A 26,577-nucleotide genomic window follows, 5' to 3' on the forward strand; every position below is an offset into this window, starting at 1 on the left:
GATTGAGTAGGTCTGCCTTTAATATGCCACCAAGGGACAGAGAAAGTATGGTGTTCAAAGATGACACTGGAAACAAAAGCAGTCAAACTGAAGTACTATTTGAAAATCCTAAGCAGACAAGCACAGCTAGGTATAAGGAAACTGAAGAGCTGGGAACACCTGGACAAAGTAGATAAATTTGGTTGGAAGGCTGGAAGAAAGAATGGTGAAACACCCTGAAATAATGTGGAAGAGTAATAGAGACTTTTTATAGAGCATGGTTAGCTTTGCTTTACAGCGGGGAGAGAGTTGGCAAGAACCCTGAGCCAATTTAAATGAATATAATATAGACTCACTGCTTAAATTTTCTCTATAGATTAGCCACCCAATCTAGTATGTGAAGACTTCCAGTGGTAACCACTTATTATTGTCCAAAGATGTTCATTTTGATTTTGGAACTCTGAGTATTGAACAGTGTTTTCTCTTATTAAACTAAAACTGGGCCCACTATAAATTCTACCCACTGGTCCTAGTCTTTTATGCTGTGCATAGCCATAATACAAATGTAATATCAATTGTACTTTTTTTTTTGGAAATCAATAGGGCCCCAAAATTTAAGTAGTAGGATTATCTGAACATCCTAATTTGAAATCTTAATAGGCAAGGAAAATGGAAATGAGTTATTTTACTAGAACTGCAGAAAGGCTGATATTCAGAGTTGTTCAAACTTCAAATGTTTGATTGCATTTTAAACTTTCTCTAATAAAATACTTTTAGAAGGTAAAAATATGTTAATATACTTATAATTATCATCATTAAAATATTTCATGGACACGTCTTGAGACAGGTGCTTAGCTGGATGTGTTGTAGAGGCTGGGCGCTTGTTCTCAGTGACCTTAAAAAATATCGTCAGAGCTATGACAGGAAAGAGCTAAAGGTTGTTTTCTATTTGAAGTCCATGATATATTTTGGAGCAGAAATGTAAAATACAGGTGAATATCATACTTTGTGAAGAAAAAATGTGTTTCTGAAGCCTAAAGGAGTCAGTTAATGTAGATTTGTCACTGTTTTATTAAAATAGAAAAGGAAACAATAAAACGTATATATCTTTAAATAATCAGAAGGCAAAAATCAAAATTATTTCATTTTTGTAAAATAAGAGCACTTTAATTCAGATACAAGTAACAGTTCCTCATTACCAAATAGCATCCTTTCCTTAGACATATGGGCTTAGGGGAAAATGTTAAAAGGGCTGAGTGAAAGCAGCAAGACAAAGACAGGTGTGTTGTACCTGAGCTGGAAGAAGGGTACACTTTGTATTAGGTTGCAATTTTGCAAACGGTCTTTACAGAAAAATACCAGCAGATATTCTGTGGGAACCTGGACATTACTTTGAGTTAGAGTGAGGTCACTCTAACTTTTGACCCTACTCTATTGCCTAAGCCTTTTATAAATGGCTCTGATACAACAAGCTGTGGTAATCCTCTTTCTCCATGAGGAGGGGCTGCTTTTCTTCAGCAAGCTCCTTTCTCTTGTGACCGCACAGCAAGCTCACAAGCCCTGCCAGCAGGGCAGTGAGGGCAGCTCCTACCATCGCCGCCCCAAGGAGCCATGACCAGATCCGACCGGCTTGTTCCAGATAGGACTTAATGTAGTCTTGAAAAGAGTCTGAGTCTGAAATAGAAAGACATGCCATTGTTTTTATTGTTACCACCATTGTTAAGATCACCATCATCTTCAACCTTTCACAGTCCTTTGGAGGCCAGCTCTACTACTTATTAGCTGTAAGAGCTTGGGAAAGTTATACCTAATACTCCAAAGCCTCAGTTTCTTCATCAGAAAAATAGGAAAGTAATACCCCCATTGTTGGAACTTTTGAATTTTATAGATAACATCCGCAAGTGATTCAGAGCCTGGTATATAGTGTGTACTCAATTAAATGTTAGCTGTGATTTTTCCATCTTTTTCTGTAAAAGGATCTTGTAACTATTCCGATTATCAATAGAACACTGTTACATCATTAATCATTCATTAATCTAGTCTTTTAATTATTTGACAAATATTAATAGTAATGTTGGCAAATGCTCGGCAATCTTAGAAGCCTCCCAAGAACCCCAGGGCATTTGAACAATCTCTGTATTCACAGAGGTCACAGTCTTAAATCTTGAAACAGATTTTGGCACGTGGGGGTTGTCCCTCTGTCCCAAGGCTTCGGTGGTGGGGAGCGCTCTTGGTTACCGGGCCGCAGGGGCACAGGAGCAGACCCTGTGCCGCGGTACCCTGGAGCGCCCACACTCTGGGCCTTTGTTTCTCCTCGGAGATGCGCGGACCAAGAACCCTGCGCTCCCTGGTGGAGAACGGGGGCCTGGCCTTGATACGCCTCAGGACGCTGAAAGTAAAGCCTGGAGGGGCGGGGCTTAAGGGAGCCGATGATAGCTGTATGAATAATGGCCCTTCAGGTCTGCCGAAATCAAAGGACAACCAAAACAAGCAAAAAAAAACAAAAACAAAAACAAAAACAAAAAAACCCTCAAAAGTCTTAAATGAAACTATATTGCAAAAAATAAAAACAAATATTTTTTAAAAGGGAGGAAAAAAAAAAAAAAACAGAATGAAAAGGGTAAAAAAGTCGAAGAAGCAGAGCCTGAAGAATCTGTGGAAAAACTACTGGATCCAATTGCAGCAAAAGGGAAGGTGGAGCATTTCCTGAAGTGGAAGGGATGTCAGATGTTGACAGTACTTGGGAACCTGCAAAAAATTTAGATTGTCCAGAGTTAATTGAAACATTTCTTAATTCTCAAAAAGCTGGTAACAAAAAAAAAGGTACAAAAATAAAGAAAGTCTTTATCTGACAGTGAATCTAATGACAGCAAATCAAAGAAGAAAAGAGATGCTGCGGACAAATCAAGAAGCTTCACCAGAGATCTTGATCCTGAAAGAATAATTGGTGCCACAGGCAGCAGTGGAGAATGGATGTTTCTCCTGAAATGGGAATATTCACATCAGGCCTACTTGGTGCTACCGAAAGAAGCAAATATGAAGTGTCTTGAAATTGTAATTGCTTTTTACAAAGAGAGAGTAAGTTGGCATTTTTGTCCAGATGATGAAGCTTAATTGTTTGCACTGCGAGATATATATATATATAAAATATAAATATACACATAAATATATATATAAACATATATATAAATATATACATAAATCTGGGTCTTTGCTTTTAATTAACTAGTGTGGAAAAATAACTACATTCTAATGAAAATCAATTTTGATTATGTTCATTTTAAAAGTAGTATTGGGAGAGTTGGGTTTTTTTGGTGTGTGTGTTTTTTTTTCATCAATACCATTGGTTACTTTGAATAAATAAAAGCTTTCTGTGGTTGCTTCCTTTATCATAAAAGAACATTTGCTATCATGATGTTTTATTTCCTCTGCATTAGAGAACAGCATTTCTAAATGTTGCGGAAAATTTCCATAGCCATTACTCAATTAGAACTGTGTTCAGCCTAAGGACCATTCTGGGTTGTGTGTGTCTGTGTGTGTGTGTGTGTGCATAAAATGCATGCGTAAATGGCTTTTTGTGTTGTTTTTAAACATTCACCAAAACAAAAATCATGGGTAAGCCCGTTTTTGAGATGCCATCATTCTGAGCAACCTAAGAAATAAATCACATCAAATTAAATTCAAAATTTTTCTGAAGCTATCCATTTCAAATAAAACAGATGATTCTATAATTAGTTGGACAATTTAAATGAATCATTTAAAAGCAGCCATATAAGAATCCCTATCTACACCCTTGTTCATATAAATGAACAGGCTGTTTGCAAAATTCCTGAAAGAAATAATTTTATTACTACCAACAACCTCCCCAGCAAGATGAGGGAACTAGACAGATCCTGCTGTGTTTTAATTATCTAAACAAGACTTAGTTTAATGGACATTTAAATATTCCTCTAGCAAGCCATTCCTTTACAAAAAGTTGAAATCCCTGTGCTATACTGACTAAAAATGATTCATGGTATGTCTAAGATGTGGCTTATAGGAACCCAATAAGATGGTTGGAGATTTGGCAGTTTAGAATCTGCTGCCATAAATGGATGAACAACTTTTATAATGCATTGACTTGCATATTTTTTCTTCACCTTAACTCATTCCTTACATGTAGACTCAGTCTTTTCAATATTCGATTTGCTGGTTCAGCAGAAACCAGGATAAACAATAACTTTGTAGTAATCAGAATGTTATCCAATTGTATATTGATTCCTTTATTGTAAATAAAGGTGAATAGTGGTGAATAGTTTTACATTACTTTAAAAAGCAACAACAGATTTTGACCACATATATTTTAAAAATAAATCTGAACAAGGAAAAGTCTCTAGCCTCCTGATTATTTATATTCCTTCAAACCACCATAAGAACATGGCACTGGGGAGAGACAGCATCCAATATGTTACTGGCTTAGCATTTCCTCTATTGTCACACCCATCACATTATATTCCAGCTATCTATTACATGAATATATTTTTTTCTATTAAAATGGTTCCTTGAAGGCCAATATTATGTTTTCATCATTGATATAATTCTAGAATCTGGTACAGTATCTGAAACACATATGAGAGAATGAACATGTTTACTGAATGACTGAATGTGTTATTGTACCCAGAAGATATGGTGAAGGAATGGCCCTGAATGGCAGGTGTGGAATGAGAAGGGGAGACCTACACAAAGGATGTCACCCAGGTGAAAAATGTATAAATTGCCCATATTTCACTATGTTATGAGGTGGTATTTACAGTTCCTTTTAAAATTTAGTATAAACCGTGATGGGTGCTTTAAAACAAAAAAGATAAAGGTCTTAATTCCAATAGAATTAGAATTAGGAATGTAGGAAAACAAATGTAATCATAGCATACTATTTGGTTGAATTGTAAATAATATTGTAGCAGTGAAAACAATACAATTCCTAGATGTGGATTTGCCCCCAGATATGGTAATACTATACTGAGAAGATGAATGAAAGAACAGGGAAGCTGTAAGCGAGTTAAAATCATTATTTAAATGTGAGGAACTCTAGAGATAAACTTGATGAATTAACAGATAGTAATATTTGCATATTATTTACAAATACAGAGCAAAATAGCAGAATAAATAGCTAAAAGGGTTACAGTAGCTGATATAGAGGCATAAGTCTTTTGTTATAAGTCTTGGATCACTCTTTGGCTTGTAAGATAACATGCATATATTATTCAATAAAATTAAATTAATTAAAACATATGCTTAACACCTTATGTGTATGTAGAAAAAAAGTATAAGAAAAAGTACAATGGAGACTAAAACAACACAAGCGATCAATCTAACAATAAGATTATAGGTGATTTTTGTTTTTGTTTTATTCTATTATTATTTTTCCAAAATAAAAAATGAATGTCTTTTTACTGATACAAGTAGAAAGCATGCTACTAAAACTACCTGAGGCAATTAATAGATGATATAACTATAGGAAATCCATCATCAGATAATGCATATTAAGAAAATAACATACTACTAGATAAGGATTACATAGATTAAACTTCCCTGTACATCAACAATTAACCTAAAAATAAATATAATGAAAAACAAATCTCATTATCATAATCAACTACATATTTAAGGCACATAGCAGTTAAGGAGAAATGTTTAAATTTTATGTAAATATAACTATAGAATCTATTTAGGAGACTGTAAGATTTGAGTAAATGAGGAAGTCTATACTGAATAGCTGTTCAGTAAGAGCAAATGGATTCTTTCTAACAAAACAATTCCTCTATAGAAGTTGCTCTCTTTAATATATATAGAAGATACGTATGTAGAACTTACACGGAAGATACTACAACTTTACTTTTTGACATAGCAGAAAGAAGAGAGTGCATCTGGGGCTTACCTTGCAGCAAGTCATGGCTATGTGACTCAAGTCTAGAGCAAAAATATATGTATAACTTTGGGGGAAGTTCCCTTAAAAAGAAAAAATATATCTTTTACCATTTACCTTTTCCTTTCTGACTAGCTATAATATAGATGGATTGTTGGTGAACCATCATGGACTCTATAATCCAGGGTAAACCCTAGACCTTGAAAGTTACTGTTTTTAATATATATTAAAATTATTTTGAAAATGGGACTACAATACCTAGCTTAGATTGCTGTTAGTGGCTTCAATACATAGTAAATTTAAAATGTCCAAAAAAGGCAGGATATGTAGAGGCTACATAATAAATATTTTCTTTTTCTCAAAGACTCGGCTCAAGTGTTTTCACAGCTTTTAAACACTATTTCTACGTCAGTCCTGTTCTCCAGCTTTTCTTATTATTGCTCCACTTCAATTCATTCCAAGTGGTCTCAATTTTTACTGTCACCAAGGGACTATCTTTGAAACACTTTTCCTTCTCAACGTCTTTAAACTAAAATTCAGACTTTCTTTCTAAGCTATCTGCTTTTGAGCCCCAATAGTGCCCCTTTTTGTTCTTTCCCAATGTCATAATTTTTTTAATCATCTTTCCCTATGTGAAGTCCTATTTTTCTTGTCATCCATTCTTTTCAGAATAATTATGTAGATTTTTGTTTTATGTGCTATCATTTCCAAAGTGCATTAACATGTCCATTTATTCACAAAACAAACACATGAAGTAGTTAGGGGCCTAATAGGAATCTGCCTGGAGCTATTAAACTAGACAATGTATATACAGCCATTGGTACAATGTCTACCATATAGAAAACAACTTACAACTGCTGTTGATTCTTATCATGATAAAATAATAATTTCATCAATATTTCAACAAATCAGCTTACAATAGGAGTTTTTCTTTCCAAACTTGCTTCAACTGCTGACTCAGCTCCATTCTTTCTTCTGGATTCTCAAACTAGTTTCTTTGCTGCCTTGTGACATTTGGCACAAATGTCCATTCATTATGATTATATCTATTTATATATATCTTACTTTTCAAGCTTGTCACAAACTCTCAAGAACAAGTATTATGTCTTACTTGTTTTATCTTTCATTCTTCTATTCGTTTATTTAAAAAATCACGTATTCATTGAGATACACTACCTGTCAGGGGACACTCTGTCTCATTTACCTTTTCACCCTCAGCACCTGGCAGGTAAACAAATCATTTCAAGAGTAATGTTCTGATGAAGATACAAAGGGATCATGGAGAAGAGACCTCCTACATCTCTCTGTGAAGTTAGGGAAGGCACCAAGAAGACTGTCCCACTGAGTAAAAGAATGAGTTAGACTCTGAGCATATAATGTTGGCAATCCATCCTAGGCAGAAAGGAACAGCATGCACAGAGGTGTACACATAGCCAAAAAAGAGCTATTGAACAAATTCACAAATGATAGAAGTGTCATCAAATTCCATTGGCAGAATGAGGCACTGCAGTTACTATGAGCATTGCTTCCCCTTCTCATTTTTGAAACCAAATTTCCAGGTCTTTTGTAATGTATGGGAAGAAGAATGCTCTCAACAGAGAACTTTTCTGCTACCCAGAAAGCAAGATTACATTTATCAACAACATTGAGGATATAACCTTTCATTGCCAAAGCTTTTTGGCCTCACCTTGTAAATTAGTTATACATACAAGAAAATCACCTGCTACTCAATTTTCTAAAGAATCACTAAATTCAATTATAAGAGAATGTTTTATAAATGGCAGACATCAGCTGCCCTTTTACAGAAATCACTTAAGTAATTATAAGCATGAGTACCTACCTGGGTGATGAATAATAATCCCTTTGAACAAAATTATATCAAGATATTTAAAATAATTTTTAAGTAAGCTTAAAATTTGGCTATGAATAGAGATAAATTTTAAACTTCTTGAAAGTACAACAGAAGCAACAATATCGAAAAATTCATAAAACAGAAAACAGGCAATTGCTGTTACTTAGTTTAGCTATTTTGTTTTGTTTTGTTTTACTTTACTTTGTTTTTAGAGACAAGTCTTGCTGTGCTGCCCAAATTGGCCTCATGTTCCTGGGTTTAAGTGAACCTCCTGTCTCAGCCTCCCAAGTATCTGCTGTTGTTTATTTCAAAGTCAAACTTCTCTAAAATTAACTTTGTAAATTCAAAGCTGTATGAAAATTACTCTAAGGCATTTCAAATAAATTTTGTTTATTTAAATTTAATTGGAAATAAATACCTTCAAGCCTCTAACATGACTCATTGAGCTTCTTTTCCCCTGGCTCATCCAGGCAATTTTGTTGCCTTTGTAGTAAAAAGTATCCATTTGTATACTTAGGGAAGGAACAAAGAGGTGGAGCATATGTGTAGAAGACAATATAGGGGTTAAAGGGAACCCTCCTCTCTGTGCAGTGATGGAGTGATAAAGTTTTGGATTCAATATTTGACACTTATTAGCTTTTAGTTTAAAATTAATCACTTTATCTTTCTGATTCTCAATTTACTTACCTGTAAAACAGAATAAAAATCACCCCTCCATAGGATTTTAAAAATTAGCTGAGTCAACAGTTTGTATGCTGATGTCCCTCACATTCGGATCAGAGAGTCAGACACTACTTTTGAGTTTCAGGCCTGTGTATCCAACTTCCCAAGAGACATTTACCTTGCTGTCCCATATAACTTCATTTCACTGTATAGCAAAACCATAAGCCTTCCTCCAAGTCTTTCTTTGCTCCTCTTGTTATTATATCAGTGAATTATTCTACCATTCATCAGTTTCACAGGCCAGAAAGCATAAAGCCATTCCTAATCTCCTTCATCTGGTATATAAATCATTTTCCAAGTTCTGTAAATTTTGCCTTCAAAATAATATCAAATTAATCATGCTTTCTATCTCCCTTCCTGCCACTACCACTGCAACTTAAACTACCTTTACCTCTTCCCCAGACTCTTACAATAGCATTTACACTGCCTTTCTGCATGTGCTTTCCAACTGCTAAAATCTTTCTACACACTGAAGCTGCAATAATCTTTTGAAAATTCAAATTTGATTATAACCTGCTTAAAATTTATCAGTGGCTTGCATTATTCTAACAATATGGCCCAAACTCATAATCACGCCCTCCTTTTCAACTAGTTAATTCTACCTGTCATATTGAGGTCATCTGAAATATCACTTCATTGACCCCTGGAGTTAGACATATCTCTACATGAATGAGTTTTTAAGCAAGCAGTTAAGATCTTTCTCTTCCATTGTAAACTTTATGAAGACAGAGACTATGTTGTTTACCATTGTATCCATAGTATCTAAGGCAATGTCTTGTTCAAGTAGTTATTCAATAAATGTGTGTGTAAAGAATAAACAACTCAGTGCAGACACATTAAAAAAAAAAACCTAGCACGACAGAATACTTACAGTGTTTTAAAATATATATCCAAAAATGACCTGAGTATTAAGAGGTATGACATTTTTCTAGCAAACTTCACTTATATTAGTTAAGAGAAATGACACTTCATGATAAATATCACTTGCACTCAAATTGATTTATTGATTTCAGTTCATACCAGATACAATGTGATGCTTAGAATGGAGAAGCTTGCGAGATAAATTCTGATCTTTGGGGTTTGGGGAAGAATAAAACCCAGGACAGATTCATACATAGAAAAAAATACTATGTAACTATGAGAAAGGCGTGGGTAAACATGACTATAAATATAAAATGATTTTTATATCTGAGAGTTTGACAAATGGAGAAATAGAGTCAGAATTCAGGCAGAAACAGTAGCATATTCAAAAGCATGAACACATGAAAGTCTAGCATGTTTTGAAAATGGAAACAGAGACTACATCATAAAATCCTAAATGGAAAATCTTTGAAAAATAGTTACCAGTAAGCTCTCTTCTTTATGTACTGTGGTTTTCATAGAAGGAAGGGAAGACCTGTTACTTGAGACTTACAGGAAGCCCCTCCTCTTACCACGCCTCCACCCTTTGCAAATTTCTCTGTTCTTAGTGATCTTAAGATTTTTATTAAACTGGTAATAAATTAAGGATTATAATGCACTTTCCCGATTTAAAGCATTCAGGAATAACATTGTAGAAACATAAGGTTTTGTGCTATCTCAAAATAAATTGGTAACACTAGATTCAGCAATTCCTCTGAAAGAAAGTAAACTTTACCTGAATCTTGTAGGTAGCTATAGTCATAGCCCAGATCTTTGGATGAAATAAAGAAATCACCATTTCTGTACAGTGGTATAAAAGGAACCATGTAGGATTCCCGGTTATGTCCAATGGGTGCATTGGCTTCTGGATAAACTTCTTGAAGAGGATGGTGCCTTCGGAGCCACTGCTCAAAAATACTGCAGAGGAAAGGGTTTTTCAGACTAAGAAACATATTGTGTATAAAAGACATATTTGAAAATTTTTAAAGTAAAGTAAGGCCTATATTGAAATCTGGAGACATGGAAAGATATTGAATATATTCTTTATACTTAAAAAATATTTTGTAAAGTATCATTTTATTCTTTCAGGCCTTGAAGAAGTTCACTCATTTAAAATAAATATCGAGGCTAGCTTTGAAATAATAATTTCTTAGGAGGTGAATAAAACTTACACAGTGAGTTGTGAACCTTCGGAATGCTGCAAAATAAAGGTAACCATTGGTTGAGTGACAATCGTAGTTGTAAATTAAATATTATATTGCTTGTCCCAAAGAATGACCAGAGAAAGAACATATAAAACTAAATTGGAAACAGTGCTGGAATTTGGTCACGTTTTTGGTTCTACTGGGAGCGTTTCAACGATTTAAACATCCATGTTGTGATAGGTGAAGTGTGGACTTAATGAGTCTTGATGGGAGACAGAGCTTACCTCCAATGATAATGGTTTAAATACTTGTACTTGGTTTCCCAGCTTTTTCTAAAGTTAGAGTATGACCATATGATAAATATTCTGCCAATCAGATATACTCATTCATGACTTTGAAACAGGAGATAGTGACACAAAGAAGCAGGGACAATCGGAAACCATCCTAGAAATGGGCAGTGGCAGTTGATACAACAATATTTAGTTTTCAGGGGCAGCAAAGCCGGATGTACCAGCAAAGGAATCCATTGCCCAGGAAGTGCCCTGTGTTCTACAGCATGGTTTTGGCAGCTGTCTTAGCTGAAGCTCTTCTTGCTTATTCTCACCTGTTTCTGAACCTGATGCTCCATGATTTTGTGAGCTACCCAATAGCCTCTCAGCAAATTCTTTTCCTACTTAAATCAGGCAGAGTTAGTTTCTGCTTCATGCAACTAAAAGCTTTGACTAGAACAAAAACTAAAAAGTTAAAGGATTGAAAACTCCAGTGAGAATGGAGTAGAAACTCGAGTTGTAGGATAATTCATGGGGGACCATTAACAATATGACAAAGAGAATGGCCTTGCATTATTGAGTCGTGTGACATACAAGAAGGAACACAAGAGCTGGAGTTGGGGAACTCTCCTTGAGGCCTAGCTCTGTGTTTTCATCTGACTGTATGACTCTAAGCAAATCACTGAACTTGGAGACTTAGCCTCCTCATCCCTAAAATAAGAGTAATAATATCTGTCCTACCTGTTTCCAATATGATAGTTTTTGTGAAAGTACTAAATAAGTAAGCTATCGTTACTTAGCTGTACATTTTAAGCTAGCAGGTCAAAGGTTGGTACATGGTAGAAAAGGTGGTATTGAAAAAGAAGTGATAATGCTTCAAATAAATTGAATACAATTTTAGAAAACCATTTTCAATATTTTGAAGCACAAAAACAAAGAGAACAAGGAAGCCAAATGGAAGAAATGGTGATCATTTTTTCCATGACAGAAAACAATTTTGTTTATTAGAGGATCTGAACTTGAAACACTACTTGTGGTCAAAGTTGGTTTTCAGTTGTGAATTTAGTGAAGAATTGGCAGTCCACTGAAAAACACTAAAAATCTGGTTCATGCATACCAAATACTTTCTAAATTAGTGCAATTATTAAATGAATATTTACTGAGTATCTACTGTAGGTCAACCTACACATAGACCTGTGTAAAAATCTGAGTTCTATAGGTTGTGACAAGGAAGATTTGTAAAATTTTATAATCTGTTTGACCTTCTTTATTCTACAAAATGGAAATTATGTTTATGCTATGAATGTAATGTGGGGATTAATTAAAATAACACAAAATACACAGTTAAGTGCTTGCCAAATGGTAAGTAAAAGCTATTATCTTTCTCACAGCTCCTCTCTCCTCTTCTTCCCCCTCCTCAGTATTATGACTATACTGGAAACACTTTAAAATTGATGAGATATAACATAAGCTGTAATAGGAATGCCAAAGTCATGTATATGTGAGCAATGCCTTTGGTGATGTTTATTATTCTGATAGGCAAAAATGAGAAATTAGAAGATTTAAGATTAGTTTTTCTGTGCTTCAGTTTCCTCAACACAAGAAATTAGAAACTGGCTTAACAAATAAACCCCAATTTTGTTAAAGTCCTATGATTTTATAAACTAGCCTTTTGTTTTAACTTCTATGGTTTTCTTCTCTTCACAAAAGCAGTACTTGTTTGTTACATAAAAAAGAGAAAATATAAAAAAAAGGAAATCATATTATAAATAATTTTTATTAGACATTTGTACTAAACTATGCATTTTCAATTGGCAAATTAATTTTTTGAAATGAGAAGGAGGCTGTCTGATAATCCCTCCACCACCCCTGTCAAACTTTGACTGATTTTGGAACAGCCTGATATACAATGAGCCACTAGATAAGGGCTTGAGGCAAAAATTGTACCTTTTGCCAATTGAGAAAAATTACTACTATAGTTCAATTTGTAAATAATCTTGTTTCTGCCATGAAATAAAAATTCTTTACCTAAGTAGGGCAAGGACATCAATTCTCAGCACCAAAAGATTTAATGGATGAAACCATTAATATGCTCACCCACCTCATCAACCTTTTCAAATGAAGGTATTAATCTTGATTAAGTTCTTCACCAGTGACTCTCAACTTCAGTTAATTTTACCAAACCATGTCTAGAATAGCTCACATGGGAATATTAATGTTTAACTTAGATAATTACATTGACATTTAGGGAGGAAGGGGTAGTCATCTTTTTAGCAAAACTTAATTTGAACTGAATCTAGATAGTTTTCTGAAAATCTGAGCAACAGTGAAATTCACAACAGAAAAATTAGAAAAATGTAGAGATGACCACAGATGGAAATATGGAAAGATATGTTTTATAAATGAAAGCTGGCATGGGACCTCTGATATCAGGTCCATAAAGACTCTGGTCACTCTTATCCTTAAAATAAGGAAAAAATAGAGAAATTAATAATCAACAAATTTTCTTGGACCCATGAGAGAATTGAGGTTGTGGGGCAAACTGCCATCCTCAAAAGTGGAGAGATGGGTTCATCCAGAGGCACATAGCTGAGATCTGCTTACCAAGGGCAGGAGCAGCTGGATTCCTAAAGTGGTAGGAACGCTGAAACACTTCGATGAATGGCTGGAGACTGAGTCTAGACTAGTGACGATAGTGGGAAATTCCTGGGTGCTGCTGTCTTAAGGGAACTTCCACATGTTTGGGGCTTTACCTCCAAAAACTCCACCAGGTTTTCGTGGTAAAGACCTCAGAAAGATACTCTCCTTATTCTGTCACAGAGAGGAGGAGAGTGACCATTGTGAAATATGCCCAGGACATTCTCCATATCAAAGCCCTATGATCCAGGGCAAATGGTTAGAGCCTTATCCCAGTTTCAGGAAGAGAATTCCTTTCAGTCCAGCCTCTTTCAGTCTTCCTGTCTCACCTAAGGGGAAGTAAATATAAGCCACAGGTGTCAGAGTTTCAAGGAAATAAATAGAAATACTGCAGCCAGGGAAGCAAATAGAGGGGCAGAGGCAAAAGAAGATAAAACTGTATTGTGAAGCCCCAATGCACTGGTCTACTAAAGGACTAAGGTTTAATTAGAATATTTTGAACACTCCCCCTCCTCATACTTTACCACCATCCAACAAAGCTTCAGTATAACAACAGTGGATTGCAGCTAAAAGAGCTGAAATACATAAACTATCTCTAAGGAAGAGTATGTAGGGGAACCCAAAACCAAGAATAGAGACAAAAACAAATACACTAGAGAAACTTGAGGCCTCTGATCTCAAAACCATAACAACTATGACAAACGTTTAATCATTGTCCGACTCCTTGCCAGAATATCGTAAATTTGTACACTAAAAGCCCATTTACCTCAGTTTATCTTACCTAATAAAACATATATGGCTTTTAATAAAAAATTACAAGGCATGGTAACAGAGAAGAAAAAAAATCTGAAGAGACAAAGCAATCATTAGAACCCAACTCAGATATGATATACATTTTGGAACTATGAGACATGTAATCTGAAATAATTGTAAATAATATAAATTTTAAATAACTATACATAATATAAAATTAATATATTATAATAACATTTCTAATAAAAAAAGTAAATAATACGCAAAAAAAACCCATGAATAATGGAAGCAGAAATATGGAAACTCTAAGAAAAATCGAAAGAAAGGCTAGAAATCAAAAACACTCCAACAGTGCTGCATATATCACGAGCGTTGATATGGTCAAGAAAAGAATCAGTGAACTTGAGGCTAGGTTAGTAGAAAATTCCCAAACTGAAATGCAAAGAGAAAGAATAAAAAATAATTAAGAATTGTGGGATAATTTCCAAAAAATGATATATATGCATAATTGGAATGCCAGAAGAAGAAAAAGTAAGCAGAACAGAAGAAATATTCTCCAATAAAGAGAACTGGATCTCCTTGAAGAAATGGCAGGCTCTAGGGCTGTAATAAGAAATATATAAGATGAATGTTGAGCATCCTGCAGTGCCATAAAGTAAGGATATGTTCAAAGAAATTACAACCATCCACAATGTTAGAGATATGTCAAAGGGACAGAGTAGTCAACTGAAATCACTCCTAAAGGATAAAGCTGGAAGAGTTTGAGCTACAAAATAAAGCCATATAAAATAAAGATAGAGGAGTCTATACAGATATAATCTATAAATATATAAATTAATAAACGGAGAGAAATACATAAATCTATCATGTAAAAGAATTCAAATAATTATGATAATGTAAAAGAATTCAAATAATTATGTAGATACTCTGCCCTGAAGGTACTATATATAACTCCCCACTCACTAAGTATGCGATGCACACAGTGACTTCTTTTCAAAGAGTACAGTATCAAACCATGGTGAAATCATTTAACAGTTTGAGAAAGTTGACCGCCACTACCTCTGACAGGTAATCAAAGTTAACATTCACAATGGTAAGTTATGTTAATAGCATGGCCCTTGTGGGGTGATAGAGGTGTGATAATTTCTCTCTATCCATCATGAGGGTCATGGCCAACACTCCTATAAAAAAAGACAGATTAACAAGAAAAAAGCATAATAATTTAATTGAAGTTTTATATGACATGGGAGACTTCAGAAAAAAGAGCCAAAGACCCAGGGAAAGTTGTCTATTTTTATGCTTAGATTTTATGCTTATAGCCAGTGATGCAGAAATTTGACAAGACAAAAGGATATGATCTAATGGTAATAGACTGAGATAAACAATCCAGTGAGACCTGTCTGTTTGTATTCTTTTTGACCTGTCTGTGCAGCAGTCCCTCCTTCTACATATAGGGCAGGACCTTAGAAATGAAGGTTTTATGATCTACTATCAAACAACGTAGGTCAGAGTATTTCTTTATGGCCAGCTGCTACACAGAAAGATGAGAGAAGATGATAGTAATATTTTTAGGGTTTATGGCTTGTTTTGGAAAGGAAAGGTTCTAGTTTTCATGAACTTGGGGAAGAGGTAGTCTAGTTTTTATGGTTTCTTTCACAGGAGAAAGAGGGGACAGAGACTTTGCTTCTGAAGCCTTCCAATCTCCTTTACTTCAAAGTACTCAGCATCCCAAGGCACCATACTTTGGGGTACATTTTGAGTCCCTATACACCTGTGATATGATGTGAAGAGGATGGTGCTTTACCTCTATGGTTGTCCATCTCAAAACACATATCCCAGTTTAATCATAAGAAAAATATCAGACAAATATCAACTGTGAGACATTTTACAAAATACCTGAACAGTACTCCTCAAAGTTGTGAAGGTCATCAAAAAACAAGGAAACTTGGAAAAACTATCATAGGCAAGAGGAACCTAAGGAGACAGGATGATTAAATATAATGTAGTATCCTGAGTGGGATCCTGGAGTAGAAGAAGGTATTAGGTAACTACTAAGTAATCTAAATAGAGTATTGACTGTGGTTGATAATAATTGTAACAACATGGTTCACTAATGTCCACCAATGTTCCATACCAAGGGAAGATGTTAATAATAGGGGAATTGGGTATGGAAAATGTGGGAACTCTCCATTCTATCTTTGCAACATTTTTACAAATAAAATAATTATAAAATAAACATCGATTTTAAAAAAAGGACAAACAAGGAAGCCTTAAGATAGTTGGATATTTGGGAACTGATTCGATGTAACACATCATTCATATATTTCATAAATGAATGACTATATTCTAAACATCTATAATAAACTGGCTCTGTGCCCCGCATTGGTGAAGTTTTCTGCCCTGCGGTATTTGGAGTCTAGTGGTGGAGACAGACACTAACTAGCAATTTTGGAAATCAGCCTATAGTTATGGACTGGTAAATATGGAAGAATGTAACATGGTAACAGGATTTAATGGGGAAGCCTCCTCTTGTCTGTGGCCTGAGGAAAAGTCTTTGATGGTGCATTCTTCAAAAGTTGAAGAATGACTGTTTAGAGAAATGGTAGAAGAATATTTCTGAAGGACAGAATGGAATTTGGAAAGAATCTTTGGTCGGAAGTATATGACAAATTCAAGGAACTAAAAATTGACCAATATGTCTATGGGGATCAAGGAGCAAATAGCTCCAGATGAGGCTAGGAAGGTGAACTGAGGCCAAATCATGAAGGCTAGCAGAGGCCATGTTAGGGAGATTTGTGTTTTTTTCCTAAGAGTGGTAGAAAATCACTGTTTGTATCTGAGATGGTGAATTGTAACATGAACAGATTATCATTTGTAAAAGACCAGACATATTTCATTGCAGAGAAGGGACTGAGGAAGAGTAGGAGTCGGTGGATATGCAGGCATAAAGGGAGATAAATGAGTGAGAAAATTGTGTCCAGGAAAAAAGATGATGTCGGGAAGTCCAAGCAGTACAACTGAGAGGCCAGGTACCACAGAAAATGCCTGCTTTTCTGGCTTATGCTACTGAGCAAAGTGTTTGTATTACCAGATATAGAAATCCCCGAAGAAGTGGAATATTAGGGGAGGATGTTAATGTCACGATTCCAGATGTGCTGTGCTGCAAGATGTTTTTGAGACATTTCAATGGGAATGTCAGGTCATTAGCTAGATATCTGGGTCTGGATTTCAGAGTAAGATTAACTTTGGAAACACAAATGGAGATCACCAACCTCTAGCTAATAACTGAAGCCATGGGAATAATGAGATAATGAAAATACAAGAGAATCTGGAGTTATTTTTCTTAGATGTCATCTTTCTGAAAGGCCAGGATAGATGATGTGACAATCACACTGTCTTTGAGAACTACAGCTTGAGATGCCTCCAGCCACTCAAATTTCTAGTCACTCAAAATTTATTGAATTGTAGTTGTATAATAGCAAGGCCAGTGCATTCCAATATTTTTTGTTCTTTTTGTTTCTTTGTTTGTTTCTTCATGTAGTACTTGTTTTGAAGCAGTTACTTGTTAACAAAAATTTGTAATTTTTAAATGATAATAAACATTTCCATTTAAACTTAATCCGAGGCCTTAATCCGAGGCCTCAGTGTGCTCATTTATAGAAAGCAGATGGTACTATCCATTTTAACGTAGTTATGAGAACAAAAATAAAATAAGGAAGTGAAATGTCGAGTAACAATACTTACAGATAAAATGAGAAAATATAAATGATTGACTCAGTTCTGAAAAAGCAGTAGTTTGTTTTCTTCCCTTCCAAACCCCTCATTTTACAGAGGCAAAATAAAATTTGAATCTAAAGGTCACAGTTAACGGTACAAGCAATACTGGAATCAAGGGGTCTTGGCTACCACTCTGTTACTAATAATAGTAAATACCCTGTTCTCTGTGTGTTTACACAGGATGACAGGGGTGTTGCTGCAGATGCGAGTATGCATATGCTTCTACCAAAGTCTGATGTGTAGATTTTCTCTCTCTTGGAAGACGCTCTGCTTGACCTTCATCTTGAAATGTAAGCTGTTTATCCAACAGACACCTGCATTAATTAGCATTAAGCACCTTAAGTGTTCCTTTTCTCAGAGGACTCAGGATTCACACTCTTTATACTCAAGGAGTAGCAATGAATACATTGCAAGATCAGGAAAGGATATGTATTAGCATAACAAATACAACGAAGGAGATAACGTGAAATCATACTTAAAAAAAAAAGGCAGAGAGAAAGTAGTGAACAAAGTTGGTAAGGGACTAAGTTAACATGAGAACCCAGTTCTTCTGGCTGACCTATCTGGGCTTCTTTCTCTGACACTCTCATGTTCCCTATCTAGGTTTCTGTTCTTTCCTTCCTTTCTCTCCATGAGGAGGTTTCTGTTACTTTCTGACTAAGCTTTAAGCAATGCAGATGGAGGAGAATTTGTCAACAGGGTGGGAAAGGTACAGAAAACAGATGCTAGATTATCCATTAAACACACTCCTTATTTCAGAAATTCAGGATCACAATCACTCTTTTTTCTTTCACTGTGAGGGAACAAATCCAAATAGAGGCAGAGGCATTGTTGTTTTCAAAGCAGGCACAAGTACATTGGGGGAATATCAATGCTGCCAACCAGCTGAAGAATAGCAGCTTTTTATCTTTTGTTTTCTCAGGGTTGTGCACACAGTAGGTGCCAACTACTTACCCAATAATCTTGAGTTTATAATCTAACTCAGAAGACAAATTTAGCAATAAAGCAATTTCTATAAAATAAATTCTTAATGTATTATTAAATGAAGTTTAGCTGAAAACTGTCTCCTACATATTTTAAGTTCAGCCTAAAGGTTTCTCTGTACATTGTGAACTATAACCTAAATGGACTTGTAAACAGACTATAGTCTATTCTTTTGCCAATCACTGAGTTTTGCCTAATCAAAGGTTGCCAGCTGTTCAAACCATGTTCAAATAAGTCAAACACCAAGCTATAACCAATCTGTTTTCTGTACCTCACTTCCATTTTTTAATGTTATTTTTCTTTTTCTGCACATAAATCTTCTTCCACCATGTGGCTGTACTGGAGAATCTGAGCCTACTCTAGCTCAGGAAGCTACCTGATTTATGAATTATTCTTTGCTCAATTAAACTCTTTTAAATTTAATTTGGCTAAAGTTTTCCTTTGAACAATATCTTGCTTAATATTTTATTGCTTCCGTTTTACAGAAGAAAAAATTAAGTCAAAGAGTTTAAGAATTTGCCAATAGTAGCTCAACTAGAAAGCAATAGAAGATCTGGGGTTCCATTTTATATTCCTGTTACTTTTATTATAACACCCAACTGGCAGAGATAGGACCAGAATCAAGGTGCTCTGTTCCAAGTTTAATGCTTTTCCACTAACATGCAAGAAATTAGTAATTGGGAATTAAAACAGAAAGGTGGACAAGGCTTTCATGTTTAGTTCCAAGCATTAGCAGGCCTTTCAAAGCTATACACAGAAGTGAGAACTAGGCATCTTCTGATTTCACCTCACGTGACAAACAGAATTTGATTACAAAATCTCTCAGAGTATGTAAGAAAGGGTGACAGCAGAGTTGTGAAACACTAATATCAGTAGTCTAAAGACATATGATTTATCCTTGTGGAATTGAAACTCTGTTTTATTCACAGGCCATGAGGACCTGTAGACCAGCACTGGCTTAGTAGGGTATGAGGTGGCAACAGATAAGTAGGTCAAAGAGAATGCCATGAACATGAGATGCTAGATCTGGGCCTAGACATATCCATGATGACTAGCTTAGAATACCCTCCTGAAGAGGGCCGCAGAGTACTTGGGACGTGACTTTAAGAGTGCTGAAAGGGACCTAAACAGCTCACATTCACAACAGGCAGTGAAAGTGAAGGGAGTTGGGGAAAGCAGTACAATATATCTTGTTATGAACATAGGAAGAACCTGCCAGATGAACATACAAGAGGGGAAAGTCTAATTTCCACAATCACAAAGGCTTATACAAGGCATCCTAACTTTACCCTTGGGATGTGGGAGCACAAAGAGAAGCCAGAAATACGAAACCTCCTCCTAAGAAACCTTGTTTCAAATTCCTGTTATTGATTTTTGTGAGTAGAGAGGAGATAATCTCTGGAAGTCTCAGTTTGCTCTTCTGTAAAATATGGATAATAACAAACTTCAAAGAGCTGTGAAACATAAATGAGATGAGGTGTACAGTACACCAAGGACAGTGCCTAACATGCAGTGAGGTTAGTTGTGGTCATTATACTTGCACAGAGCAGAAACCATTAGTTCTACAGCTTAATACAGGAGCCAATTTAATTTCCTCAGACAAGACATTTTAAACATTTGCTATTTGGTCTCCCATCCAAGTACTAATGAGGCTAGACCCTGCTTAGCATTCAAGAAATTGGTATGCCTATGGTATAGACATAGGCACATTTTTGCTATTTGTGAATTATGGTGTGCGACAAACAAAAGATCCTAAAAATTCAATAGGGCTGTGAATTTTGTTTCTTATTTTAAAATATAAACAGAGAATCATACAATCTAAAGGCTAGCCTCACAGATTCTGGAGCTAGATGATTGTGATACTTAATAATTCTGCAAACTGGGGCAAGCTACTTAACTTCATGTACTCCACTCTTCTTTTCAGTGAAGTGGGGATTATAACATATTATGAGCTAAACTATACCCTGTAAAATTCAAATGTTTAAGTCCTAACTCCTAATACTTCAGAATGTTACTTTATTTGCATATAAGATCTTTAAAGAGATAATTAAGTTGAAATGAAATCATTAGCATAGGCCAGAATCCAATATGAATGAAGTCCTTAGAAGAAGAGGAAATCTGAGCATGGGCAGGGACAGAGAAGACTATGTGAAGACACAGGAAAAAAGATGGCCATCTACAAGTCCAGGGAAGAAACCTTAAAATAAACCAACCCTAGTGACACCTTGATCTCAGACTTTAATTTTCCAGAACTGTGAGACAAAAAAAATTCTGTTGCTTAAGCTACCCAGTCTGTGGCACAGGTATATCACATTTTATTACAATTCAATTTATTGCTTTATGCAAATATTACATTGTTTACAAATTGAAGGTTTGTGGCAACCCCACATTGCAGAAGTCTCTGAGTGACATTTTTCCAATAGCATGTGTTCACGCCATGTCTCTGTCACAGTTTGGTAATTCTCACAATATTTCAAGCTTTTTCAATATTACTAAATCTCTTATTATGATCTGTGATCAGTGATTTTTGATGTCACTCTTGTAATTGTTTTGGGGTGCCACAAACCACATCCATATAAGATCGTGAAGTTTCGTGTATGTTCTGACTGCTCCACCTGCCAGCCGTCCTCCTTCCCTCCCGCCTCCATTGCCAACAGTCCTTCTCCCTCTCTTCAGGTCTCCCTGTTCTCTGACAAGTAGAAATATTGAAATTAGGTCATTTAATAATCCTACAGTGGCCTATAAATGTTCAGTTGAAAGGAATAGTCACATATCTCTCACTTTAAATCAAGAGGTAGGAATAATTACCTGGAGGTAGGAATAATATTAGATAAATATTAGAGGTAAAAATAATAATGAGGAAAGCACGTCCAAAGCCAACATAGGCCAAAAGCTAAGCCTTTTATATGAAATGTAGTCAAGCTGTAAATGCAAAAGAAAAATTCTTGAGGGAAATTGAAAGTGCTACTCATGAACACATAAATGATAAGAAAGTGAAACAGTCTTATTGATATGGAGAAAGTTTTAGTGGTTTGGATAGAAGATCAAACCAGCTACAACCTTCTGTTAAGCTAAAGCCTAATCCAGAGCAAGGTCCTAGCTCTCTTGAATTCTGTGAGTCCTGAGAGCAGTGAGGAAGATGAAGAAGAAGAGTTTGAAGCTGGCAGTGGTTCAAGAGATTTAAGAAAAGAGCCCATTTTCATAAAATAAAAGTGCCAGGTGAAGCAATAAATTCTGATGGAAAAGCTGCAGCAAATTAACCAGAAAATCTTGCTAAGATAATAGATGAAAGTGACTACACTAAACAACCAATTTTCAAGGTAGACAAATTGCCTTCTATTGGAAGATGCCATCTAGGACTTTCTTAGCTAGAGAGAACTCAATGCCTGGTTTTAAAGCTTCAAAGAATAGGCTAACTCTCTTGTTAGGAGCTAATGCAGCTAGTGAGTTTAAGTTGAAACCAGTGCTTATTTAGTTGAAGCCATTCCAAAATTCCTAAGGCCATCAAAAATACAAAATTTAACCCTGCCTGTGCTCTTTAAATAGAACAAGGTTTAGATGACAGCACATCTGTTTATACCATGATATACTGAATATTTCAAGTCTATTGTTGAGACTTACTTCTTAAAAAAAAGAAAAGATTTCATTCAGAATATTACTGCACATTGACAAGGTCACCCAAGAGCGCTGATGCAGATATACAAGGAGATGAATATTGCTTTCATTCCTACCTACACAGCATCCATTTGGCCGCCCATGGATTAAGGAATAATTTTGACTTTCAGTCGTTACTATTTAAGAAATACATTCTGCAAGGGTATAGCTGACATACAGTGATTCCTCTGATGAATCTGGGCAAAATGAATAGAAAACCTTTTGGAAGGGATTAACTATTTAGATACAATCAAAAACATTAATTTTCATGGGAGGTAGTCAAAATATCAACATTAACAGAAGTGTGGAAGAAGTTGAATCCAAACCACATGGATGACTTAGAGAGGGTTCCAGACTTCAATGGAGAAAGTTATTGCAGATGTGGAGGAAATTGTGAGAGAACTAGAGTACAAGTGGAGCCTGAAGATGGAAACAAATTATTCAATCCCATAATAAAATTTCAATGAATGAGGGGTTGCATCTTATGGATAAGCAAAGAAAATGGTTTCTTTTGATGAGATTTATTTCTGGTGAAGATGCTCTGAACACTGTTGAAATGACAACAAAGTACTTAGAATATTCTATAAACTTATCTAATAAAGCTCCAGCAGGGTTTGAGAGGATTGACTCCATATTTGCAAGAAGTTCTACTGTGGGCAAAATGCTATCAAATAGCATCACATGCTACAAGAATACATTTTTTGAAAGGAAGAGTCAATCAATGTAGCAAACTCTATTTTTTTTTCTTGTTTTAAGAAATTGTTGCATCCACTCCAAACTTCAGCAGCCATCACCCTGATCTATCAGCAACCATCAACCTGCTAGACCTACCAGAGGTCTGACCTACCAGAGAAAAGATCACAACTTGCTGAAGGTTCAGAATATTCTTAGCATTTTTTAGCATAAAGTTTTTTTTTTTTTTTTTTTTTTGAGACGGAGTCTCACTCTGTCACCCAGGCTGGAGTGCAGTGGCAGGATCTCGGCTCACTGCAAGCTCCGCCTCCCGGATTCACGCCATTCTTCTGCCGCAGCCTCCCGAGTAGCTGGGACTACAGGCACCCGCCACCGCGTCCCACTCATTTTTCGTATTTTTGGTAGAGATGGGGTTTCACCGTGTTCGCCAGGATGGTCTCGATCTCCTGACCTCGTGATCTGCCCGCCTCGGCCTCCCAAAGTGCTGGGATAACAGGCAGCATAAAGTATTTTTAATGTAAGGTATATACATTTTATTCTTAGGCTTAATGTTATTGCACCATAAATATACTACAATATAGTGTAAATATAACTTTTTATATGCACTGGGAAATCAAAATATTAATGTGACTAACTTTATTAGAATGTTTGTTTTATTGTCATGGTCTGAAGCCAAACCTTCTATATCTTAGAGTTATGCTTGCACTGTATTATGGAAGCCCTAAGAAACCAATAGGTAATATTACTTACTACAAGGGATTGTTTTTAGCATTAACTGAATTAATATATGTAAAATCAATTACAGTAATATGTAGCATAGAGTAAGTATTGATATTATTATTGTTGTTAAAATTATAAATACTTTGTTTCAGGATTTTTCTTCCTTATGTGTTCTTTAAACTTTTATATTCTCTTACATCTTTTGCCCCTTTAAGATTAGCTCAATGGCTACATTTATGAAAACTTTTAAGAGTTGACATTTTCCTCCTTTGATTATCACATTTGTCATATTGCATTGCAATTATTTGATCATGTGCCATTTTTCAGCTATGTGGGAAATTCACTGAAAGCAATGATATTGCCTATTGGTCATTATATGTCGTGTGTCCATTACAGTGCCTGCCAGTTAAAAAAATGAATTCAACCAGGAGATTGAATTCATATTATTTATAAAGTCTCATAAACCATACATAAAATACATAGGAATTGTGTATTTTTCCCTAGAGATTCCAAAATGTGTTCAAATTATTTAAGAGAGTATGAAACATTTTATGAATCACTAGTGTTTAGATATCAGAACTTGGAGAAGAAAAGATCTAAGAGATGTTGATGATTTGGGTTTGAATCTTGGTAGATTGTACCATTCACTAATCCCCATCAATTAGGACAGTGCCTGGCATGTAATAAGCATTGCATTGAGTGCTGGAGATACAAAGCCAAATGAGGAAATGTGCTTGTCTTACAAAGAGCTGGAGTCTGGTCAATAATTCAGCACAGTACAGTGCGAATGCCAGCAGAGAAGGGCCCTTCATGCCTTGGGAAACAAGAGAAAGAGGAGATAGTATCCGCTTGGATGAGGGATGAGTGGTGTCTGTCAAGGTGCCCCTTCGGTGACGCTTGAACTTAAGTTTTAAAAAATGAGTAGTAGAGATCTGGGCAAAGTAATAAAAGGGAAAAAAAGCACTCTAGGAGTAGTAAAGCACAAGCATGAAGGAACAGAGGTATGCTTTTGGGACCCTGCAAGTAGATCAGATGGATTGAAAGGCAGGATATTATGTGGATATCTGTAGATATATGTGGTTTAACCCAGATAATGTAGGGTTTGCATGAAAGGTAATTAGTCAATATTAGTTTAAAAGCTGTAAGAAGCCATTGGAGGATTTTAAGCCATGGAGTGACATAATCGTGCCTAGTTAATGTACAATTCAATGGACTGACAGCTGAGTTTGGGGGCTCAAAGGGAGCAACACAGTAGTAGATCCACAGCCTACTTCTACTGAGACCACTGGGAAAAACTTAGAGCCTCTATCTAGTTTGAAATAACAGTGTCCCAGGAGCTCTATTTCCTCCTGGCTCCTGGCTAATGATGAAACACATTTGAGGAGTATCTGGAAACTTTCACTAGAAAACAACCCTTTTAAGAGAAGACGACATTCTAAGAGTAGAGATTGTCAGGAATAAATAGCTTCAAATGAAAAGCCTGTTATACAGCTAAGAAATTCAACTGGGGCCAATCTCAATTAACTATAATTTTAAGTATATAGTCTAGAAGTTCTTAACTTAGTTGAGAAAAGGGGAAACAAACCCTTGGGGAATGAATAAGGGAGTTAAAATCAGATTAAAATCACTTAAACTAATGATGAAACTTGGAGGAACTTAGTATAAGAACCAAAAAGTCCTAAAGAATTAAAAGTTTAAGAAAGAAAGGCAGTTTCAGTGTTTTTTTCTCTCCTTTTCACATAAACATTTAAGCTTTTCATTAAGTAGCAGGCACCCTGCTATGAACTATTTAATGTGCACCCAGGATTGAGAGATACTGCATTAGGCAGAAATTGCACTCAAATAAAATGAGCCAGGCCACACTGGGCACAGTAGTCAGGATGAATCTAGAAAAGGTCTCCTAAAGGGCCAGCCCCTCCAGACAATGCTGGGTGCAAATGAGAGGTCTGCTATTCACTTAGCTTTCAATAGGAATCACTGATGGACCTTCAAAGCCTCACCGCTCTTACCTCTGAAGTGGTGATAACAAAACTTACCTCTCTCCCTTCACTGAGTTGTCCATTTATTTATTCAATAAATATTCTATCATGTTAAGAATCATGACATGTCAAGCTCCAGTGATGTAGAAGCACAGTCCCTATCCTCATTGATTGATGAGGTTTGTTTGATTATTTTCTTGTAAATTTGTTTAAGTTCTTTGTAGATTCTGGATATTAGCCCTTTGTCAGATGGGTAGATTGTTAAAATTTTCTCCCATTCTGTAGGTTGCCTGTTCACTCTGATGGTAGTTTCTTTTGCTGTGCAGAAGCTCTTTAGTTTAATTAGATCCTATTTGTCAATTTTGGCTTTTGTTGCCATTTCTTTTGGTGTTTTAGACATAAAGTCCTTGCCCATGCCTATGGCCTGAATGGTATTGCCTAGGTTTTTTTCTAGGGTTTTTATGGTATTAGGTCTAACATTTAAGTCTTTAATCCTTCTTGAATTAATTTTTGTATAAGGTGTAAGGAAGGGATCCAGCTTCAGCTTTCTACATATGGCTAGCCAGTTTTCCCAGCACCATTTATTAAATAGGGAATCCTTTCCCCA

The 26,577-nt window shown here is 35.7% G+C and overlaps 1 protein-coding gene across 1 annotated transcript in view; it reads right to left on the reverse strand.

Annotated features, from left to right (window-relative positions):
- Positions 1-1,032: 1,032 nt before the first annotated feature.
- TYR (tyrosinase) overlaps positions 1,033-26,577 on the reverse strand; it is a 122,906-nt gene continuing 97,361 nt past the window's right edge. The window contains exons 4-5 of the mRNA XM_011938472.1: positions 10,096-10,277; positions 1,033-1,653 (exon numbers count right to left, since the gene is read on the reverse strand). Of these exons, the coding sequence (XP_011793862.1) occupies positions 1,427-1,653; positions 10,096-10,277 (409 nt within the window). The 3' untranslated portion in view covers positions 1,033-1,426. The remainder of the gene's footprint in view (positions 1,654-10,095; positions 10,278-26,577) is intronic.

This window comes from Colobus angolensis, unplaced genomic scaffold (assembly GCF_000951035.1).
Source record: "Colobus angolensis palliatus isolate OR3802 unplaced genomic scaffold, Cang.pa_1.0 Scaffold174, whole genome shotgun sequence".
Classification (NCBI taxonomy): domain Eukaryota; kingdom Metazoa; phylum Chordata; class Mammalia; order Primates; family Cercopithecidae; genus Colobus; species Colobus angolensis.